At 38.3% G+C, this 23,348-nt stretch overlaps 1 protein-coding gene across 5 annotated transcripts in view; it reads left to right on the top strand.

Moving 5' to 3' along the window:
* The window catches only part of LOC126367333 (leucine-rich repeat flightless-interacting protein 2), a 53,792-nt gene that overhangs the window by 17,173 nt on the left and 13,271 nt on the right, over window positions 1-23,348 (top strand). For 3 of the 5 annotated variants that reach the window (XM_050010820.1, XM_050010821.1, XM_050010819.1), the window contains one exon: window positions 22,331-22,457. In XM_050010820.1, coding sequence (XP_049866777.1) covers window positions 22,331-22,457 — 127 coding nt within the window. Of the gene's footprint in view, window positions 1-12,295; window positions 13,117-22,330; window positions 22,458-23,348 lie in introns of those variants that run through there. The other 2 variants (XM_050010818.1, XM_050010817.1) reach the window with 2 other exon arrangements.

Here is a 23,348-nt window from a genome sequence, read left to right as displayed (position 1 = left end):
AGAGACCAAATCATTTGACAATTTCCTTGTTCAATCAATCAATCAATAATACTTCATTGCACAACGACATATACAAAGGACATAAACATACGAATAAAAACATAAGTACAATAGGCGGCCTTATTGCTAAATAGCAATTTCTGCCAGACAACTTTAGGGTTGTTCGTGTTTGAGTTGAGAAAAAATATAATAATATTTTAAATATCCAAGGTAAAGCTATATTTAATATACTCACCTCTATCTACGTCATATCTTGCGCAATATGTTGATGACAAAGACGCAATATTTGTGTTGCTTCTAATTACGTTCGTAGTGGAAATAGCTTTACGTGTATAGGCTACTTGACAACCTAGTCAAATTACATACTTTTTACGAAACGTCAAAATGGAAGTTTTCTTCGGAGTTTGTATGGATACTGAGGACAGTATCCACATTGATGACGTCACTCCTGTGACGTCATCAATGTGGATATATAGGTATACAATAAAAGCGGTCAAACGTAGTACTCATTGTTACTTAATTCATAAATAAAATCCGAAAGTAAGTCGACAGTAAAATGAGATTGGACTTTTGATCATTTTAGACTGGCATCTATTGCTAGATTAGTATGGTTACTTAGTCATACATTAGGCATACATACCTAATGTATGACACCCATAGGTGTTAGTGACACCGTAACGAATACTGAGGGGGATGATTTAGACCATGATTCTGAGTTGACATCAAATGGTCCTGTCGGAAAATTCATGAAAATGTTTGTGTTTTTTAAATTACTTTCAGTATAAATTTGCACTTTTGCACTTGATATCAACTCTGAATCACCCCTCAAAGTTTTCATTACGATATCACTAACACCCTGTATAAAAGTAAGAGCGCAATGCAAAAAAAGTCAAATAGCAATATTCCTTTTTTAGATGAATTGCTTCGATGTGGCGTTTTTAAACCCCCTGAATTCCCTAATTCATAGACACTACTATATTCAAAAAAAAGTATCAGGTATGCGCGCGCAGTCGATAATCCAATTCAGCACCTTTTAGTAAATGAGATAGGACATTCATTGGATCAAAGGTCCTTTAATGTAGCGAGTACGTGTCTGGGCAAAGAACTTCTATCGTATTATGTCTAAGAGCTCAGTCTAGGCTCAGACGAACTAAGTACCCTTCATGTGGGATTACGTAATCGGATTATGATGAAAGAAAATATTTGTTATACTTATAAGGGCCATCCCACTCGTGTCTGAGTACTGCAGAGCGGAAGGCAAGAGGGTGCCTTATTTTGCCCTAAAACAGTTGCATGGAGAATGCTACACCGACAAGAGCGTGGCTCTTAAATGAATGATGATAAGGGCCGTAATATGAAAGGAAATGTTATATTTTACATACATAAACAGCCTATATACTTCCCACTGCTGGGTACAGGCCTCCTCTTAATCAACCGGATTGCGGGTTGGTGGAGGTGTTTTTACGGCTAATAACCGGGACCAACGGCTTAACGTGCCCTCCGAAGCACGGAATCATCTTACTTTTTCGGACAATCAGGTGATTCAAGCCTGTTTAGTCCTTACCAAACAAAGGACAGTCTCACAAAGTGATTTTGACAATGTCCCCATCGGGAATCGAACTCGGACCTCCAGATCGTGAGCCCAACGCTCAACCACTGGACCACGGAGGCCGTCCCAGTAAAAAAAGGTTATTTTGTATATTAGTTTATACATAATATTATTTTCTCGTTATGCTGCTGGTCCGGACACAGGCCAAAAATGTCGAGACCACAGACAGACATTCTTCTGTTCTGAGGTCGAGACGAGTTGTAACGATTATTTAACTCGGTAGAGGCGCGCGGCAACCAGCTATTTATGAACAGAATCCTGCGCGTGAGTCACGGAGTAGACACGTCTGCTACGTGCGCCTTAATGCCATGCCATGACTGTTCCGGAGTAATAATGTGCCAATTACTAGAGTTCCAGTGCCTCCGTGGTCCAGTGGTTGAGCGTTGGGCTCACGATCCGGAGGTCCCGGGTTCGAATCCCGGTGGGGACAAATCACAAAAAATCACTTTGTGATCCCTAGTTTGGTTAGGACAATAGAGGCTGATCGTAAGTTTGTCACAATGCAATATTCCGCTATTATGTTACTGGTCGGTACTGGAACCAGCGGGCGGAAGACAAGAGGGAAACCACTGCCTTATTTTTCCTTAAAAAGTAGCATGGAGAACGCTACACCGACTAGAGCGTGGCTCTTAAATTAGTGATGGGTTATGAAGTTATTCAAATTCAAATTTATTTCAGGTTAATATCCATAATTATAAGTACATTAGATTAGATTCCATTATTAAAATTAAATTATATAAAATCAAAATTATTAATGTCCTAATGAATAAAATAAAATTAATATTATTAATAAAAATTAAATAAAATAAATTGGTGCCCATTCGGGTACACACAAACTTAGCCCAATTTTAGTTCGACAGCTCTTAAATGAGAACTTATGACTGGAATCAGTGCTAATGTCCCGTTTACCAACCCTGTAAGTCCGAGTTTAATTACCGCTGGAGTAAGTGGAAGCTGAAGTCAGATTTGTTGTTTAGTTTGCGTGCTAGTCAATCAATTGATTGACTAGCGTATGATTTCCCCGGCTGCACGTAATGTTGCACAGTTTATGTGCAATTGTTTGCACGATCAAGGTTGCTTTCAGTACGGGCCGGATTGTGATCGTAATCGAATGTTCTAGTTATCCATACTAATATTATTAATGCGAAAGTAACGTTGTCTGTCTGTTTGTTACTTTTCACAGAAATTAGGTACTTTTAACAATCAGACATAACACATGGATACAGTACAACTTGGCCGGCCTTTTATCTCGAGCAATTTCTTCCAGGCAACCACTACCAGTAGGGACTAACATGCGCAACGTGATAACATTTTTTCACGGTCATTTTATCGATTCTGACGATATAATTATGTCATTTTGTCGATTGGCGCTAATATGTGAACCCAAATAAGTCATGTAGTTCTGTCAAAATACGAACAAAATCACCTTTTATTATTGAATACAACGAAAAATTAACAAAACAATTAAAATAACACCGCTAACCCTTCACGGGTTTGTCTCGGCGCTATAATCCGCTTACAATTACTTAGTGCAATAACATAAAAATAAATAGAAAAAACGTAGCACGCATGTTAGGGAAAAAACAAACTTACCGATTTCGTCAAAATTTATAAAATCGATCGATAATTTTATCACGTTGCGCATATTAGCCCTGCTGGAAACAAACATTTACTAGACTTGGATGCGGATTTATTCGCCGAAAACGCTGAGCCGATTTGGGTGATGCACATAGATTAGGTCGAAATCCAGAAACGGACTTAGGGAACTATCCAGGGTTGGTCTTAGCTATATTTGCGATAATCTAAGTCGCGTGCGAAGAGACAGCATGCACATAAATTGCACGTTTAAGACTTATATTAGATTAGATTCTTTACAATAGACGTCAAGATCGTAATGCGATTTATTGGGGCGATAGAGCCAAAAGCCGTCGGGAGACAATTTACTACCGCTCTTATGATCGCAGCACACTAGGCGGCGTAGGCACGGGTTCCGCGGATTCGCGCGGCGGGGTGCGCTGGTCCGAACCCCGGTATCGAACTTGCACCAATAAGTTATTTTATCTTAAGTGCAATGAGAGACTTGGGTAGTTTCCTAGGTCAAAGATAAATTATGAAATTCTGATTACTAAATAAAGACAGATACTCGTACAGACAGATTATGAAATTCTGATTACTAAATAGAGACAGAGGTGACAAAAAGTTTACTTTTTTCTATTTCACTTATTTATGAATTTTAATAAAGAAAAATGTAATAATTGCGACGTTTTGTCACGTTTTTCTATGACGTCACAGGTTGGTTTTTCATACAAATTCCATAGTAATTTCGTGTTTTGACGTTTAGTAAACCTAGTTTAGTAAGGTTGGTTGAAACCCGTGGCGTCCGTGCTGATTCCCGGTCGGGATTTTCGTAATGTCCGAGTTTGTAGCCACGCGTTCACACAGAAATACTAAATCCCGCTGCCTGGCCAGCAACGCCTGTAGTACTGCTTGTAAGTGGCGTTAGTGACTGTTGTTGTACACAGATCGAATTAGCTTAGAATATCGATGTCTTCGGACCTCTCGAACGGACCATAAATCGATATAAGATAATATATCTTAGGTACGTTTATTATTTCTCATATCTACGCAAGCTTATCCCCTGCGCTTACTCTTAACAGCGTCTTCTTCTTCATCTTAAGGATTGTGACCAAGAATTCAAGATGACATAACAACCAAAGATTCACCAATCAGATATACCGGACGTCAGTAATTCAGTATATCGCACACGATCGATCGTTCACCTCGGTTACGAAAGCGCGTGCGCCGATGCACTGCAAATGTCACGATATTTACGAACGCGCGAGCACCTCGCCGGTAGATCGTCAGTTTTTATCTACACGCGTGCCGAACTGACTATCTCAAATATTTTACTTTTTTTCCGTGAATGTAACCAGAGACCCGGTAAAGACAGCAAGTGAAGGTTGAGCTAATTGGAGTACATTTTACGATCTGTCGTAAAAAGTTATAAAAGTTTTTGAGTGCGTTATGTGTAAGTGAAGCAATGTAGTTCTTAAGAGAAAAGCCGAGAGAAATATAGACTTGATACTTAACAATAACTACGAAAGATTATACTGGTACTGGACTAAGAGAAGTATACTGAATTGATAAGAAATAAATTGATAGATTTAACTGTAATTCGCTCTTCTATTTTATATACACTTCCTCAATATTTAATGTAGCTCTTGGTATTCCAAAAATAAATAAGAGACAAAAGGAGATACCAAAAGCATAGGGACGAAAATGCAATAAATTGAGTGACCACAAGAAGACTCAAGAAATTAGTAACAATAATTTACACAAAGGAGAGTCCTCATCTTAAAAGAAAAGAAAAAGAAACGAATGAGATTAAAGTAATAGTACAGGAAAAGAAGACAATCGGAAAATGGCCCATATCCAGTTCCCAAAATAGTCTCCCGGCAAAGGCTTCAAAGATATTAATATCACAAAAACACTGGCCGGCAAATCTAAGTACTAAACTTTTAATTTTTTTTTTTGTAAACTGAAGTCAGAGATTTAAAATAATGTTTTATTGTATAAGAAATGTTTTATTTTTTTTGCAACTATAAAAGTATACATTAGTATTTTGAGTCCTTTTTATTTCGAAAGTTCTTAAAAAGTTACTATGATTTAAAAAATGTAGCAAGTAGGTACATAGTTTTACAGGCCAGTGTATATCTTAGTTCACTTGCTGACCATACATAAATGCGTTTAGTTTCGCGTGCTGCAATGGTTTCTTCATAATGCCAGTGTTTGGTCGCTTGATTCGCTCGGCTGAGTTTAGTAAAAGCATGTCAACGTCTTTCGTGAGTTTTTGCGTTGTGATTGTGAAAAATAAGTGGGTCTTTAGTTCCGAGATTCCGAGGTTCTGGGAAAGAAAGTTCTATAAGGCCTACTTAGTGGTTCCACTAACGGCCTCCGTGGTCCAGTGGTTGAGCGTTAGGCTCACGATCCGGAAGTCCCGGGCTCGAATCCCGGTGGGTAAATATCACAAAAAATATTTTGTGATCCCTAGTTTGGTTAGGACCTTACAGGCTGATCACCTGAATATCCGAAAGTAAGATGATCCGTGCTTCGGAAGGCATGTTAAGCCGTTGGTCCCGGTTACTACTTACTGACGTAAGTAAGTAGTCGTTACATGAGTTATGTCAGGGGCCTTTGACGGATCAATAGTAACCCTGACACCAGGGTTGATAAGATTGGTAATCCACCTCACAAACCACACGAGAGAAGAAGTGGTTCCACTGGACTGTCATACAATTAAAATTCAAATAAAAACAAATAAAGTAATCTTTATTGTTCGCAAGGCAGTTGAACCGTATACATAGTCATGGTGACGTCACCGGTATCTCCGATTAAAATAAGTAGGTCGTATTCATAAATAGACGTAAAATATCTAATTTTGTTACCTTCTTGCCGTTAACGAAATTATACTTCGCTTCCCACATTATATAAATGAATTTGGACATAACGTACACATTTATCTGGATAGTTTACCAAGTTGGAAGGCTAAGCACATGTCACTCATTGATTAGTTACAGCACTATGTCAATTTTTTTTTAATGTCAGCATTTGATAAATTAGTTCTAACATGCCACTCGGCCAGTTCGGTCGTTTTCTGTACTTTTCCCGTCTACTTTATCATATCTATCACCTATTATAAAGTTAGTGATTATTTAGAATATTTGAATGCATGGGATTAATTGTCTCAGAACTGATATTAGGCAACTAAATTACTCAATTGTATAAAAATATTTTATGTTTATTTTTTTTTAAAGAACGTCTAGGGCCCTCTGTCGAGGTTTTTCTTGCAGCTTCTTTTCCCCGGCTATACAGATTGTGAGAAGCTGCAGTAGTTTTAGGCGGATGGGACTTTCGTTATGTAAAAATTGCCTATTCAAAGTGTAACTATGTTACCTACTGAATAAAGATATTTTTGAATTTGAATATCATAAAAAGGTGTAGTTTACGCTACATTTTTTGGGAGTCTAATCACACCCCGGACACTTCATACAAACTACCTCGTTTTATACAGACACCACATTGACGTTATTGTACACGCGCATCTGCGTGTGTGACGTTTGACGTCATACGATTCAAGTCTAAACTATGTTCGAAGGAAGGTGAGGTAAACCTAGCTCAGACGCTGGCGGGGAGCGGTGAGTTGCCGTTCTATACGTACCAAGTATTATTTCTTATTCTATGGTCTAACTTTAATTTTAACATCTCTTACTCTAAACCATATGATCAACTTTAACTTTAGATCAACTCTGCAATTTTTTTTCAATAATATAGACTCGCGTTTGACCACAATCTCACCTGACGATGTGGTCTAGTGTGGATCACGCTTACCTAGCAAATGCCTATTCACTCTAGCCTTGGACGCTCTCAGATTATAACGAGTTGGAAAAACAGACGACAGCAGACAGTTCCAGTCCTTTGCTGTTCGCATCAAAAAGGAAGAGGCAAAACGTTTAGTGCATATTAAAATTGAGCAATAAGGCATCTGGCCCCTGCTTTGATGTCCCTGCGTGTACGTTATTGTAGCCACACGTTTCGCTGCACAATCGCTAAGGTCAGAGTCCCAGCATTATGTCGAGTAGGTTACCCGTGACTTTGTGTCCTTGGCTTTATTGTGTAAGGTCTTGTTTTGCCTACATTTATTAAGCTTTAAACTAATGTATTCCGAACACTACGGATGAGTCATATCTACAAGAACTTTTTACATGAAATAGTACTAGCTAGTTCTCCCTGTAAAATGCATAAAAATCATAAACAGCCTATATGCCTGCTTGGTCTGTGCTGTGTGAAGGGAGCCCCGTAGGTTGATTCCCTGTAAAATACTTGTAGATTATCTCTCCGGCTTGGTTACCTTGTGTAATATTATTAGAGATTCTAGCATTAATATGCCTATTCTAATTTTCTTCTCGGCATACTTAACCCACTTCTGCGTGCCTATTCTATTCTACTATTCAAAGAAGCTACTGTCGACAAAAACTGGCAAACTAGCCGATACCCGCAACGGTCCGCGATCGTTCATTAGCGGCATTCTATGCCCCGTCCCGGATGAGCCGAGGCAATTATCTGATACCGGCGCGGGCGCAGCGTCGCCTGTTATCTGTGCCACACATCTTGGAGCCTTTGAGAAAAATGTTACACTGCTTTTAATGATGGCACCGTGGAAAATTGTCTTCAAAACGGGTTCTTTTGTAAGGAAGAGAGAAAGGTATAAATGTCGCTTTTAAAAAAAATAGATATTTTAATCAAAATTATTCTTGTCTACTTCTATAACAACTGTAGCTGTACGTTGAAGGTATTTAGGTGACCTGGGGCCTATTTCAATAATTGTAAATTACAACGACAATTTGGTGTTCGTCGCGTAGCTATCATAAAGCCGGAAAAGATTTCTAATAACACACACCGCAATGGACATAAAATTGTCGATATAATTTACAATTGTAAGTCTGATTAAATAAAGGCCCGAGGTGATTCATGTTTGCAATGATAGAGAATGAGGAGTCACGTAAATGTTGTATCAGGAAATTTTGTTGAAGTTCCGTGATACCGAGCTTTCGTTTTCCCGGACATTCCATGGTCCGGCATTTCATACGTCAGGCGTTCAGGTAAATGTCGTTATTATCCGCGTCATGTTGGCTTAGGACTGTCATAACCATAGAGCAACACGGACCTCCTTGGTCACTAACGAACCTGCCTGTTTTTATTCACTATACGTTACTTTACACGAGCGAGGGGCATACAGTGTTATTGTTTAGTTCATTAAGGTCATGAAAGTTAGAAAAAAAAATACATACTTTTGTATGCTGTATCTCCGGTTTTTTACAGAAGCGACTGCCTTTCTGACCGTATTCATCTTGGATAGAATGTCAGGGTTGATGAGATCGGTTTTTGAACCGGCGACACCGGTTCTCATACAAAATGCGTGTTAGGGTCTTTCCAATCTCTTTCCTCTATTCCGAGGAGATAAAACAAGAAGTATATTATGTACATCGTAAAGTAGAAAGTATGTAGGATGTGTATAGAAATGGCTCTGCTCACCTCGTTAGTCATTACGAGCGTGAACTTATAATGGTATATATATATATATATCTCTCTCTATTTAAGAGCTGCGCTCTTGTCGGTGGAGTAACCGCCATTCCTCTCTTCTTCCCGCCAAAACCTTCACCTCCCGATACGACACGACCTACACCTTCTCTTTTATTTGTTTCATAAATGTTATCCTAGGTCCCTTCCTCTCTTCCCTTCAATTTTTCCTTCTATAATGTTTGTTATAAATGAATCGTGTCGTATCAGGTGGCCAATCATATTTCCTCTCCGGTAATGGTATATAATATAAAGTACTAAAACAATAAACAGTTTTTACCTTTTACGAATGCCAGGTACCCCAGAGAGCAGTTACTTACACTTACGAAATGGAAACTTCCACATTTGGTGGGCAGTCATGAGCAATATAATGTACCCACTTTAGGACTCTGTCGCACTAACATATTTGACATTTAGTGAGACTTGCAGTTCAATTTGTCAAAAAAGTTAATGTGACATGGTACCAAAGTGTATACATATTAATGCTCGTGACCGGACATCACTGTTTTGCCCAAGTTACTTGCAACTTGCCCCGTTACAAAATTAGCGGTGACACATAATGTTATCACAGTTAGTGTTGTAATGTGGTGAAACATGTTCCTCTTATGATAAGGTCAATGTCACGCGCGGGTATTGTTTTGCAACATTATTATATTTTGTGCTAATTTACCTACTTATACATGAAATGAATTGCCAACGCTTTGTTTGACATAATAGCACAGTTGATATAGATTACTGGATCATACATACATACATAAAGTCAAGCCTATTTCCCACCGGGGTAAGCAGAGACTATAGAATTCCATTTGCATCGATCCTAACGCACTTCTCGTGCTTCCTCCACATTCATCAATCGCTTCATACACGCCGGTTCAGAGTAGATCGTATTGAACCTTTTCTAAGGACATCTCCAATTTGGTCATCGTAAGTCCTTCTCGGTCTTCCTCTGCCAGCCCTACCATCAACTTTCGCTTTATATACCGCTTTTGCAATTCTATTATCCTTCATCCGCTCTACGTGTCCAAACCAACCTAACACTATATCGTCTTTTACACCACATCTCTGTCTTATCACACTGTTTCTCACTCTATCACTCAACTTCACACAGCAGATGCTACGCAAATACCACTGCACTGGATCAGAAATAATTTAAGTCTAACATTATCAATCAGTCTCATTTTTCTTTGTGACTTACATACATTCATACATAAACTCACGCCTATTTCCCACCGGGGTAAGCAGAGACTATATAATTCCATTTGCTTCGATCCTGACACACTTCTCTTGCTTCCTCCACATTCATCAATCGCCTTATACTGCAATAAAAAGAAGCTCTGACTTATATTCCAATAAAAAAAATCAGACCTCAATCAAAAAAAAAAACTAAAAAAGAAATTAAGTCCAATGCGATGCGGCCAGATATAGTCCAACCCTAAGAACAAACACACACGTAAGAAAGTACAACATTAGATCGGTTACATTTCATTGTAAGAGAATGTAATTGAAGAGACAATTTCTTTCAAAAAACAGATGTGAAACGTACTAATCAAAATACTTGTTCTTATAATGTTCTAACAACCATTTACAGTACACTAATCAACTTCAAACATTTAGTAATTGCACAGCATTGCTCAATTATTTTCAAATTAAACTAGAATTCATTTCACGTTAATGATACTGGATAAATTACGATCTGGATTGCACAATATGGGTCACTCATATTTACCATAACGGGTTTTACGAATAAATTATTTATGGATAAAGTGAACATTAAGAAATGTAAGGTATTCGGAAAATCAATTACTTAAATCGAAATAAAATAAAAATGAACGATGAAATGATTAATTACCTACAAAATTTGACGCGTCCTAGATTTTTAATTGAATTTAAATTCGAAATTTAAACGACTTCAATTAAAATGTTTAGGCTTGAGACCGCGAAACGAATTTATAAAACATTTAGTTTTATTATTATTATTATTATTGTATGTCTTTTTCATATCTCGGGCCTATGGAGGCCCGGACTTTTGGAAGGCGTGCGTGGGGCCGAAGCCAACACGTAGAGGCCCCTTAAGACAGTTTAATCTAAATTTGGTGTGACACCAACCGGCGATTATCCCTGTATGCACTATGGGAGTGCACCCAAAGACAATCCCCGGTTCGTGTAGGACTATTGCAGATTATAGGAACAAAGGGAACTGGGCTATTGGGTTGGGGGTTAGTAGACCGGGATACTGGGGCTATAGGGGACTATGGCGCCTGCTCGACCAATGTTGGTAACATGGATACAATGAGCAGGCGGTGACTCGCCACTCACTGGATGGGCCACCTATCTAGCCGACGCGACTGGACGGCAAGGCAGCAACATGGTTGTGAGCAGCTCAGGGTGTCGAGAGGTGTACACCGCTTTCTGCGAGGCGGTTTACCCGCCTCACCAACTCGCGACTTATGCATCTTTCACTTCCACCCTGCGAGCGTATAGCTCTAACGCCCCACTCTGGCCGGCCAGTGAAGGCAAGCCAGAGGTGAAGAGTCCTGCGGCCCCCGCTGGGGTCCACTCCGACCAGCCAGTGAAGGCAAGCCGGAGACGGAGGGCCTGACCGACTCTCGGGGGATCTCAGCTCCGTGGTGTCGTCACTCACCAACAGCTCGCCACAAGCTGGCCTGCGGAGACTGACTGCACTGTTGAATTCACCAGGTTCGCTGATGAATTCACCAGGGGGCGATGGGGTCGTCACATCCCTACGCCTTTATTAGCCTATATGATCCCACTGCTGAGCAAAGGCCTAGTTAGGCTTAGTTTTATGCTTTTTAAATTTATTGTTTACGTTTTTTATTACGTATTATATTATTTATTTTTAAAAATAAAATACAATTCCACACAAATAAATTACGAGTGTATTATGCATGCCTAATATAAATAGACCTCGTCTGCAGTAGTGATGTATTATTTCCTACATCCTACATTATCTATATGGCTAACCATGTATTTCCGCGCCGGTAAAGCTGCAAGCCCAAAACAATACGCAATTAAGACGAGCAGAATACGAATGTCTGTACGTCATAGTAGAATCGTGAGTCACACGTCCAAAAGTCAATAGGGGAAGGTTGTTACTGTGGTGTCCCTTTATAATAAACGTTTCTTTTTTTCTTTCTAAACAATTAAACAAGTGACATTTGCGAAATAGCTACTGATTAAAAAAATTGGAAGATGACCTTCCGGAATCGTATCTAAGCGTCTGGGTTGTCTAGTGCATCATAATACGATTCAGATCCAATTTTTTATTGGAATTCCATTTTATTCAAACACTCCGGTTACCACTAAATATTAGGTATTTATTACTGTTCGAGAAGAATGAAAGTCAAGCACAATAATTGTATACTAAATTGTTAGACACGTGGTTTCCTTGGGCTTTGAATTTGATAGTGTTTTAGTAACCGCTCTCGCTACAAGTCCGCTCGTCTCTATGCTAGAGTCAATGGTGCACGTAACGGTGCGATACCATTACGAAAGCGATATCAGCGTGCGGTGACGCCGAGCGGCGGCGCGGCGCCCGCACAGTCTGCGCCGACGCCGCACCAGACGCACGTCCGTCAGCGCGCCACCAGCCCCAGCCGCGACACCCGCCAGTGACACTATTGTTGTGAACACCTGTTTGTAAACACCAACAAACATTTATTGTGATATACCGCTTGACACACCAATAATCTATTGTTGATACCATTGTTTAAAAAAACAAAGAAATGCTCTCCAAGGAGCCACAACGAAAGTGCAAAATATCGATAAGATAAAATTTACTCGACGTATAAGTTTTATCGCAATCTATAGGAGTGCAGTGCGGCAAGTGCAAAAATTGCGTCCTTCCTTTCTATTCATGCGGCTCAGACGGTCGGACGCAATAGGTCGTGATTGTTGACGAACAGATGTGGGAATGCGAAAACATTTCATGAGACCTACTTGTTTGATTTCGGGGAATAAGTAACAATAGTGCAATCGGTGACGTCGACATGGGTAGGCCGGGGGAATACGACACTCCTGAAAATAGCGACGAGGAGAGCGGGGAAGCCTTTACCGATGGAGACTTTGGTGATACTGATGATGATGTTATAGAGGCGGCTGCGGAAGTCAAATCTAGCGTTCCTCTCAACGAAACTGTGAACATGAACGTTAAGAACGCAGATGTAACAAACGGTAACGATAATAGTTTCAACGGCGCGGATGGTCAGCCGAAGGTCAACGGACTAAAGAACGGACATTCCAGTGATTTTGAAAATCACACCAATGGTGATCATATGACCGAGATCCGGAGGGATTCGCACGGAGACCAGAATCCATCCATTGTCGGGATTCTCGGTGACCAACAGAATCATGTACGTATCATTTGTTTGGGAAACATTTGTCCTTAATTGTTATGTCCTTTCCTTGCATTCTTGCACCTTGTGTCACCTTTGCGATAACCGTGCAAGTCGTTTTAGTTTTTTCCTGAATCATGTTTGAGTCACGTTTGCAACCTGCTTCGCAACTATATTTCCTTTAGAAACTCACTTTTACTCGCGCTCCATAATTACAATTACCTTAGACGATCGTAGTTTATTTTCTAATTACTGTTCATGGTGTATAAAACTGTCAAGGGCGTCATTATCTAATCTCGTTAAGACAAGGCTATTATGCGTATTCAGGGGCCGCAATTATAGTTTACAACTGAACACTAACTAGTATTATTATTATACATACATCATTTTCAAAAGCCTTTTAAAGTTATCGCTTTGACAACGTGTCTTGGAATAACGTATATTTCATGACAAGTTCATTTAGTTGTGAATAGATTTGAACAAGTGTAGTGGAGATTAGCAGTAGTGAGCGTTCAGGTGCGCCGGAGAGAAGGCGCCTCGTGTCGCGACCTTGCGATGAGTAGATCCTTGATGACGTCATGTTTCCGGAGAGTTTGCTCGCGCTGGCCGGGAGAGTACTTGTTCTTTACGTAAGTGTTTCTATAATAATAGATCTACGTCATCATAACAATAACAGCAGTGTCCTAGTAATAAAGTTGTAAGGGACATTCCCGAAACACAACGTATTTATGCATTGTTCTGTTATTTCGACCTTTTACGAATCGAACGCGTTTTAAAATACAAATATTTTTAGTATTTAAATCAATTGGTAATGGAAATAACCGTGAATGACGTAAGGCTAGTAAGGATAAATTCAAAAAAATAAAGTCCGTTCTTCGTGACTTAAAGGCGCGTGTTGTCTAACAAATTAGCAAGAATAGTATAGTTATGGGTTTGTGTAGTCAGGCTCACGACATTTGCAAGCCTGCCACAAGATGTTATACATTTTAACCGTTACATGACACTTGCTTGCAATTATTTCTTATGTAAATAATAAGTGGTTGAAACGAAATAATATAAAGATCAGTACAAGTGTAGCAACAGCTGGGGACACTTGTGTTTGACGGTTTGACCCTGTGTGTCTTTCTTTCTGCCATTGAAATGTCATCGCCTGAACTCTTTCTGTGTGCAGCCGGCAGATTCCTGCTACTGTATGTGAGTGATATGATTACAATACTGTCTTGACGTGTGTCATTAAGTCCTTTATTGGCGATGTCATCTGCAGCTAATGTCCCCAGCTTGATGTCATTGTGGACTATTGTCTCTTGGCCTGTTGAAAGGTGAACTGCTTTTTGTAACCTTTGTTTTAGGTTGTCTATAACTAGACTATCTTTTTTCTGTTTGATTCTAGAGCAAACATTATCATGAGTCATACATAATGATCCAAAGTTCATAAAAGTGGCAACGATTCGAAAAAACGTGTCAGTTATAGCGTAAGTAATAAAAATAGCTACCACATATGATGATAATGAGATGACAGATGATCTTCAACATACATAATAACGTTTGTTTCGTTTCGGACATAATAATAATTCACGCTGTTGTTGTGATACACAGTTCAACAACTCCACACACATTATAGTCAATGGTTCCTGCCTTTTATTTTCTTCCTTCGCTTTCAAGCATACCATCGTTAGTCATCAGTCCTGTATGCCATATGAATACTAATGTATTGTCAAAATAAGATTCTTGGACGTTAGTTCGTCCTTCGACAGCTAAATGTAAAAACTATAGGCAACTGTACAGTATTTACTTGAAGATGAGATCATTGGTTACGATGCATCGGATAGAATTATTGATGTTTTGAATTTCGCGTTTTGTTCCTTGCATGGTTGTAAGAATGAATACAATAACCCCTGTGGTCACAGTTCTTCCCGAGCCACGAATATTCCGATGATTATTTTGAATATTTGTCTGTTTTCACTACATGTCTTATTCGTATTGTCTTTGACCCGAATCGACTCTGAAAAGATGTATCTAGTCCACATGTGGTAGACGAGTTGTAAACTTCGGTCGCCGAAATTGTCTTGTCAAAAGAACAATAAGTTGTTCGTCCATTCAAATTCATTTTCAATTTGCTACGAAAACTGTTAATGAAATGAGAAGATTTTAAGTTATATTCTGTTGTCCATCTGACCAACACAAATTTGTACCATTAAACAGGATTTGTTACACTCACAACAATGATTTTTAAATTTTATGACATCATTCATTACTTAAATCTTCAATTCTTCTGGAAAATTGCATCGCTCTGATTGTTTTCGCATGCCGACGTCAATCCGTCGAAATGACGTGCTATGTTACAAATCTATTCTTTCGACATACCAATTTCTAATTTCCTTTACATTCATACATAAATAAACTCACGCATCTTACACGCAAACAACATGCAGATATTTAAAGTTGGCATTTTCATCGATATATACATAGAATATCTTCTTTAACTTGATTATGTTACAAATTACGAACACCGATTTATTCAATATTTTAAGAAACATCGTACAATATAGTATAATACAGTACCTACATATCGTGCATACATACTTCACACCTAAAGCGATTAAAGATATCGATAAGACTTACAGTTGATTTAGTTATGCTTTGCTATTTAATAAAGTCGACAGGCCATGCAGTTTTCCTTTCACAACCTTCTAATTTAGCATGCAAATTCTTCACTTTTAAAAGCATGCTATCACGAATCCTACGCAACGCCGCAATCATGTCTAAATCAATAAGCCGTCATTAGAATCTAATGCGCGTGTTTTGTATAATTTTATGTGCATTTTGTTGCAGGTTTTTTCCTTATTGGTTACATTTATGTGTAGCAGTGGTAATTATTGATAGCTGCGTAAACAGTGTAGGTTGTATATCGTGGGATTATCGCCCTCTAACTGGCACATGTCTATTTGCCCTTGTTCTATCGTGTTTATTTATTTCTGTTGACACTTGTTAACTGATTTATTAAACAAGACACCTAGTTATTATCCTTGCTTTAAGGATCTGTCTCTAGTTGCATGTTATATACAAGTGATTCTTTTGGTTCGTATATGGAATGTATTGCCATTTTTATCACCATGATCGTTTTGGTATTTTCTCAACTCAGTATAGGACATAACAAATACAACCTCGATTGTTTAATACCTCTACGTCTTACATGGTTATTAGACTAGGTATTATGTATCTGGTTTTAAAGTATTTACTTTTATTTTATACATTTGTTGATGACTCGATTATCTGTTCTATAAACGTCAAAATTATCACAAAACGACTAAATATAAAACAAATGTTTTTTTATCTATATCACTTTCATTATCACTGTTATCAATACATATGTATATCTCATTTCATTGAATTTTCGGCGATCCATCAAAAAACAAACAAGTATAGTTTGAACTAAATTCAAATCATCTGGTTACTCAGATGTATCATACAACTGTCAAATTCGCAGATTGTAACACATGCGTTAGCCCGGCCTCGCACATTGTCCAGAAAGATGATATCATCAGCCTCCAGGCGAATAAACCAACCGTCAACCGTCGCCGCGGCTTAGTTCGTCATGTATCCGCTTTACCGTTTTATCGTATACTTGTTAGCGGAAATTAAACACGTTAGCACGTATATAATTGTAAACTCGTACAAGTTTAAAAAATGTTGTTTAGTTATATTTTTTTTAATAATTCTAGCATGACTTGAAACTTCAACGAGGATATAAAACTAACCAGCCATATCTTTCAAGAATTTCAAATGAACTTTAAAATAAAACATGTCAACTCTTTGATAAAGAAATATTGAAGGAAAAAGAACGAAAAATAGTAATATATCTTTTCGTTTCCTTTCCAGATAGTTTAAAATACTTGTAATATGAGTAAGCCTGTCAAACAATAACAATTTATCGTTCTTATCGGCTCGTAATCCTTTCTCGCATTAACCTACTATGTACGCTACCATGTTATTTCGGTTTTCATTAACTTCTACTGAGAATTTTACATTTGCATTAGTAGGATATTTTACCTCTTTCGTAAGCATAACTTCACTAGTTCGTAAGTGTGCATACAATCTCTTTCGTCTGCTTAACGTTTGAATTTCCAAAATAATATTTTTAGTGCTTGTCTACATTATAAAAGGATTTTGTGACTTTACTTTCTAATCCCACCAATATTCGTTTCTTTATTCTTTTGTCATTCACCATAAGACGTTTATCAAATTGTAGAGGCCATCCAATCGAATTTACTCATTCGATTATTTTCTAGAAGTCGTTATTTGTCTATTTATCTTAAGATGACACATGTATTAACAAATAGTTGCTATAAATATTTTTGTTTATATTTCTTTACGTCATGTTTTGTTTCCGTCGTTCAATATTCTAATTCTCTATGATTACTAGTACCCTCACTTGTCATATTATGATATATTAAACATGTTCGAACGTCAATACATCCTGTCGCCCGCATCTTGTGGTGTTAAATTTACATTAGCTATAGCATCCCTGTTTTCCCACTTGTTTTTACTTTGTCAGGCTATCAGTGACATGATTTTGCAATTTAGCATTTGTTGTGTGTCGTGTAGGTCTTTATCGGCATGTGTTTTTAGTTCAATCAAATTGATTATATCCGTACATCCGTGATACAGTTTTAATCTTTATATTACTATTTTTATTGTCTTATATTTTCATGACCAGAAATTTCCGCATTATTTGCTACTATGTTTTACTCCCTTCTTTTCTGCGACTGTTTTCTATTTTCAAAATTTTCTTACCATTTAACGACATTTCATTCATTCATTTTATTTCATAAATTTTTTTAATTTTTTCATTTCATTTTTTTCTTTTTTCTTATCATTTTATCTTTTTCTTGTTTTTCATTCGACTCTTTCTGACATAGGTATTAAACATATTCGATAACGTTTGTTATGTATAACAAATATACATATATGTTCTATTAATTTTATGTAGTCGTGAGCTTATGTGTTATGTATGACAATCCTTCAATTATTACAATGTTTTCACTTTATTAACCATCACGTAATGTCTGAAAAGGAGCGATGTACTATTGACTTTACTGCTTGTTAGTTAAAAAGTTGTAGGTAATTTATTTCAGGGCAACACTCAGGCAGTTTTAGCGAAACTTTTTAATGGATTGCTTACATTAGTCTGTCTAGACGAGGTCCCTCCCTCCCTGTACAGTCGAACTTTAAAATGTTATTTACGTTTCCCCGTTGAATGGTTAGGATTCACGCAACATGCGACAGCTTTGTTTTTAAAGTATTTGTTTTATAATATTCACCCGTGCTTAGGGAGACTCACAAAGAGAAAATTAAAACTACGTAACTTTGGTTTTCACTGTATTCATCGCTTCCTATCTTCCAATCTATTGGTACCAGATTTAGAGAGGTCCCTATCAGTAACAGGTAACAGAGATATTGTAATACATTTTTACATGCGAATGCTAAAATACTTTAAATTTTAAAATACTTATACTAGCTTTTCGTAATATTATCATACTTCCGACATTTTATGTTTAGGTTTCTTTGATGACTTTATTGATACTTTATGCGTTTTTCATATATATGGGTAGATAATTATCAGGCAATGGTACTATAAAATACCTATAGAAAACTGATTCCCGCTATCTTTAAGGCCGCAATCCAATCAGGCGCGGCCGATAAACACAGCTCTCTATTATATTGGCAATCTAACTAATTAGCTTTCCATTATATGAAGGTAGTTTAAGCTTGTTTAGTAATTCTATCTAGCAAATAGATATCGCGTGGGGTTTCTAATGTGTATGTCCGCGTGGACTTCAGTTATCGCGCGCGATTTCCCCCCTTTTCATCTCCTTAGGAGGAGATTTTCGCAATAAAACCTATCCTATGTTCTGCTCTAGGTCCCAAACTATCTCCATACTATGTTTCATTTCAATCGGTCGGGGTTTAAGAGTGAAAAGGGTCACAGACAGAGTGTCAGTGTGGCATCTACTCCATTGGAACGAGTTGACCATCGACTCCCATTGTTGTCCATAAAACACATAGCGACAATGTTACCTTCTTGGGAGTGTAATATTTCATATTCATGTTGGTTGGTTAACCAAAGAAAATTTTTCCCACGGCTATGTATAACACTTACACTTAACATTATGAAATAAATAATAATTAACGTACATAACGAAAAGCTCACAACTATAATAGGGTAATCAGAGGTACGAAAAGGTGCAAAAGTCCAATCAGTTTCTTGCAAAGTAATAAATTAACTGGTTACACTTAAGACGTCCTGGTTACGTGTCGTTTCTGTAATAGACCAAAAACACCTACAAAAACATAAAGTTTACAATTATAACAACTAATGGTTCATAATTTCATCACTGTTTACAAATAATTCGCTGGGCTCAGTGACTGCACTTTTGCTATTTGATTGTACATCCATCGCAAGATGAACTAAGTACCCACGCCTCACCGAGCTTTCTGTTAGACCAACGTGTTAAGCGTGATAGCCAACTCAATTAACACTATATTTTTAAAGCACTATTATTTGCATGTTTTTTTTTTAATTACCTATGTAGAGTCATGAGCAATATCGTGTACCCACTTTAGAACCCTGTCGCACTATCATATTTGACATTTAATGAGACTTACGGTTTAATTTGTCAAAAAAGTTAATGTGACATGGTTTCAAAGTGTATACATATTAGTACTCGTAATAACGTAAGTACGAAGTCGTTACATGAGTCATGTCAGGGGCCTTTGGCGGCTCAATAATAACCCTGACACCAGGGTTGATGAGGTTGGTAATCCACCTCACAACCCACACGATAGAAGAAGAGTACTCGTGATCGTACGAGGCACTAAACAAACTGACGTTACATAATCTTTAACACACATTCTCTTATTCACACGCCTCATGACATAATAACAGTGTATAAGCCATCGCATCACTATAAGCCTTCTAGACGTGAAGAGCTTAATTACTCATACAGAGTAGGCATATACGTGCTGATATGTTTGTGTTGAAATTAACAAATTAGTTTGATAATGTACGCGCCTATATTATGCTTCCATAATCTAGCGGAGTACATTATTGGATTGGAAGCGATTAAACAATGAAATACGAGTATTATTCTCTATTTATTTTTAACCCGATGCCGACTGAGGTGAAGCAACAATATGGTCTAAGGGTATTTTCTAAATAGTTTGTACGCGTATGAGTATGTGTCTCTATATAATATTATACGTTGAATATCTCTCGTCACGTAGGTCAGCTGGAAGAAATCTCTTTGTTTAGAGATAAGCTTACCTGTACTATCTGTTTTCTCAAATTCAAATTCAAAAATATTTTTATTCAGTAGGTAACATAGTTACTTACACTTTGAATGGTATTTTTTTTTCATAACGAACGTCTCATGTGCCTAAAACTATATACTATACTATATATTCTTTGTATGTTCCTTGTGTCTAAGGGTGGTATTAAAAACTAATCTTAGCTGAGACTGACTGCCCTCAAGATCACGCTCAAGTACCTGTTTGTATATAAGAACTGTCACATTGACATGATTTTGAGGGGAGTCTCGAAGCTGAGATTAGTTTATTAATACCACCCTAATGTTTAAGTCCCATCTAATAGGGGGCGAGCCTATTGCCATTAACAGGGCACAAACCCTATTCGCGTAGGTACAATCAAACAGCAAAAGTTCAGTCACTGAGCCCAGCGAATTATTCGTAAACAGTGGTGAAATTATGAACCATTAGTTGTCATAATTGTAAAATTTAAAATGTTTTTGTAGGTGTTTTTGGTCTATTACAGAAACGACATGTAACCAGGAGGTGATAAGTGCAACCAGTTAATTTATTACTTTGCAAGAAACTGATTGGACTTTTGCAGCTTATTGTACATCGGCGAAATAGTAGCCCTGTCCACCCGTCCGTCATGTTCGTCCGTCGTATGACGTATTATACCGCCCGATTCCGACGCTTACGTGCCCAATGAATCGCGTAATGTAATAGAAAGCCTACCTATATCCATCTTAGAACTTGGTATCAAAAGTAGCCGCCAATTATCATTAGTGGTTACGAACGTTAGTTTATGTGATGTAGTAAGGATGAAATAACAAATGACTTGATAATGTGTCCTCTTACAAACCGGTTGGCTGGGAAGTAAGCTCACACGCCGTAACGCCCACAAGTATATGAGACGACGGCTTGCGCAAGCGCAACAAATTTATTTATAGTAGTAATCATGATTATTGCGAATTACCTTATGTTAATGGATTGATAAATTACACGAAAGGAAATATTTGCGTTATGAAACGTCTTTATTTAATGGTTAAAATTACATGTTGTCTTACCAGCTCTCATCTCACTGGCGTATCATTAGATACCTCTCTATAAGGGGTAATCAAAATTTAACTAACCCCTTGACTTGCGAATTAATTCGCATGGATTACCATAATATAAACTACCAATATACATCCCACTGCTTAGTACAGGAGTGGAACCTCTCAATCAATCGAAGGTGTAGTGGCGGTGGTGTAGAGGACATACTTCAACACCAGGGAATATTTCCGTTGTATAAACTCTTTAATAATTTAGGAGGAGCTCGATGGCGCAGCGGTAAACGCGCTCGGTGTGTGATTGTTGAAGTTAAGCAACTTTCGCAAAGGCCGGTCATAGGATGGGTGACCACAAAAAAAAAGTTTTCATCTCTAGCTCCTCCGTGCTTCGGAAGGCACGTTAAGTCGTTGGTCCCGGCTGCATTAGCAGTCGTTAATAACCATCAATCCGCAATGAGCCCGCGTGATGGTTTAAGGCCCGATCCCCCTATCCATCCATAGGGAAGGCCCGTGCCCCAGTAGTGGGGACGTTAATGGGCTGATGATGATGAAACTCTTTAATAGTAAGGACATTGGCTGCTTTTCTTTTTAATTTTTTTCTTTCTTTTAATCTGGTCTTATCTGCCTAAAGGTTAGGTAATAAAGCTTTTTTTACATAAGTTTTGCGCCTTTTTACTGCACGGAACGGCACATCATTGTTCAATTATTTTTTTAAGAAAAATTTTATCTTTTTTGGAATAAATAAATAAAAATAAAAAACACACATTATAGTGGAGCAACACTGCTGCTGGTTCAATTATGTATTCGTATTGTTTTTGTCCAGAAAATAAGTATAAATATTGTATTTACTCATATGTATGTATTATTTGTTTCAGGCAGAACAGCGGCTAGCGGCGCGACGGGCGGCACGAGCGGAGGCGCGCGAGATACGCATGCGCGAGCTCGAGCGACAGCAGCGCGAACAGGAGAACAATGCCGACAAGGCGTACGATATGTACTCAGGTGAGGATCATAGCTCTATAAGGTTATGTAACTCTGGTACTTCTAACAGCAGCTAGCGGCGCGAGACGATGGAGGCACGCATGCGCGAGTAACGCTAGCAGGAGGAACAATGCTTACAAGGCGTACGACATGTACTCAAGAGGGGATCATAACTCTATACGGTTATGTAACCCTGGTACTTCTAACAGTAGCTAGCTTTGCGAGCTCGAGCAACAGCATCGCCAGCAGGAGAACAATGCTGACAAGGCCTACGACATTATACAATTATACATATGACAAGGCGCACGGCAAGCGCGCCGCGTGTTATATCTAGGGCTTCGACCAATAGCCGTACGACGTCGGAAACAGAATCATTTATCCAACGTAATTATCATAGATAAACTTGTTGAAGGTCAATTTAACATTTTTGAATCTACGTCATTTCGCAAGATGTAACGGTTGAGGAGAAGAAATGACAAGAAACTACAACAGCAACACGTCTTTTAAATCAAGTCTATCTACGTAGATAGTATTCGCTGTGTGTATTGGTCGAAGCCCTCGATATAATTAGCGTTACGCGCGGCGCTGTTGTCGTGCAGAGCCTGCGGGTGAACATCACAGCTTTGCACGGTCATGTTGTCCTGGTACTTTAACTAACGCCAGTAATCCCTCTTGAGTATTGGTGCAGGCAGAGCCACTAGTCGCGAAAAGTCTGCAGACACCGGACGCTCTGCATTAGGAGCCCAATATCTGGATATTGAGCGTCCGGTCCTCTCGAGCGGAATTTGCGGCGCGGATTTGCCGATCTAATGAAGACACTTCTTCTATAGGAATCAATACCACGCAAATAAATCCGATTCCGCTCCCATTCTGTTAAAATTCCTCGTTTTTTTACATGTAAGTACGATAAGG

Source organism: Pectinophora gossypiella, chromosome 6 (assembly GCF_024362695.1).
Source record: "Pectinophora gossypiella chromosome 6, ilPecGoss1.1, whole genome shotgun sequence".
NCBI lineage: Eukaryota > Metazoa > Arthropoda > Insecta > Lepidoptera > Gelechiidae > Pectinophora > Pectinophora gossypiella.
The sequence above is the reverse complement of the archived record's forward strand: the minus strand, read 5'-3'. Positions and strand labels throughout refer to the sequence as shown.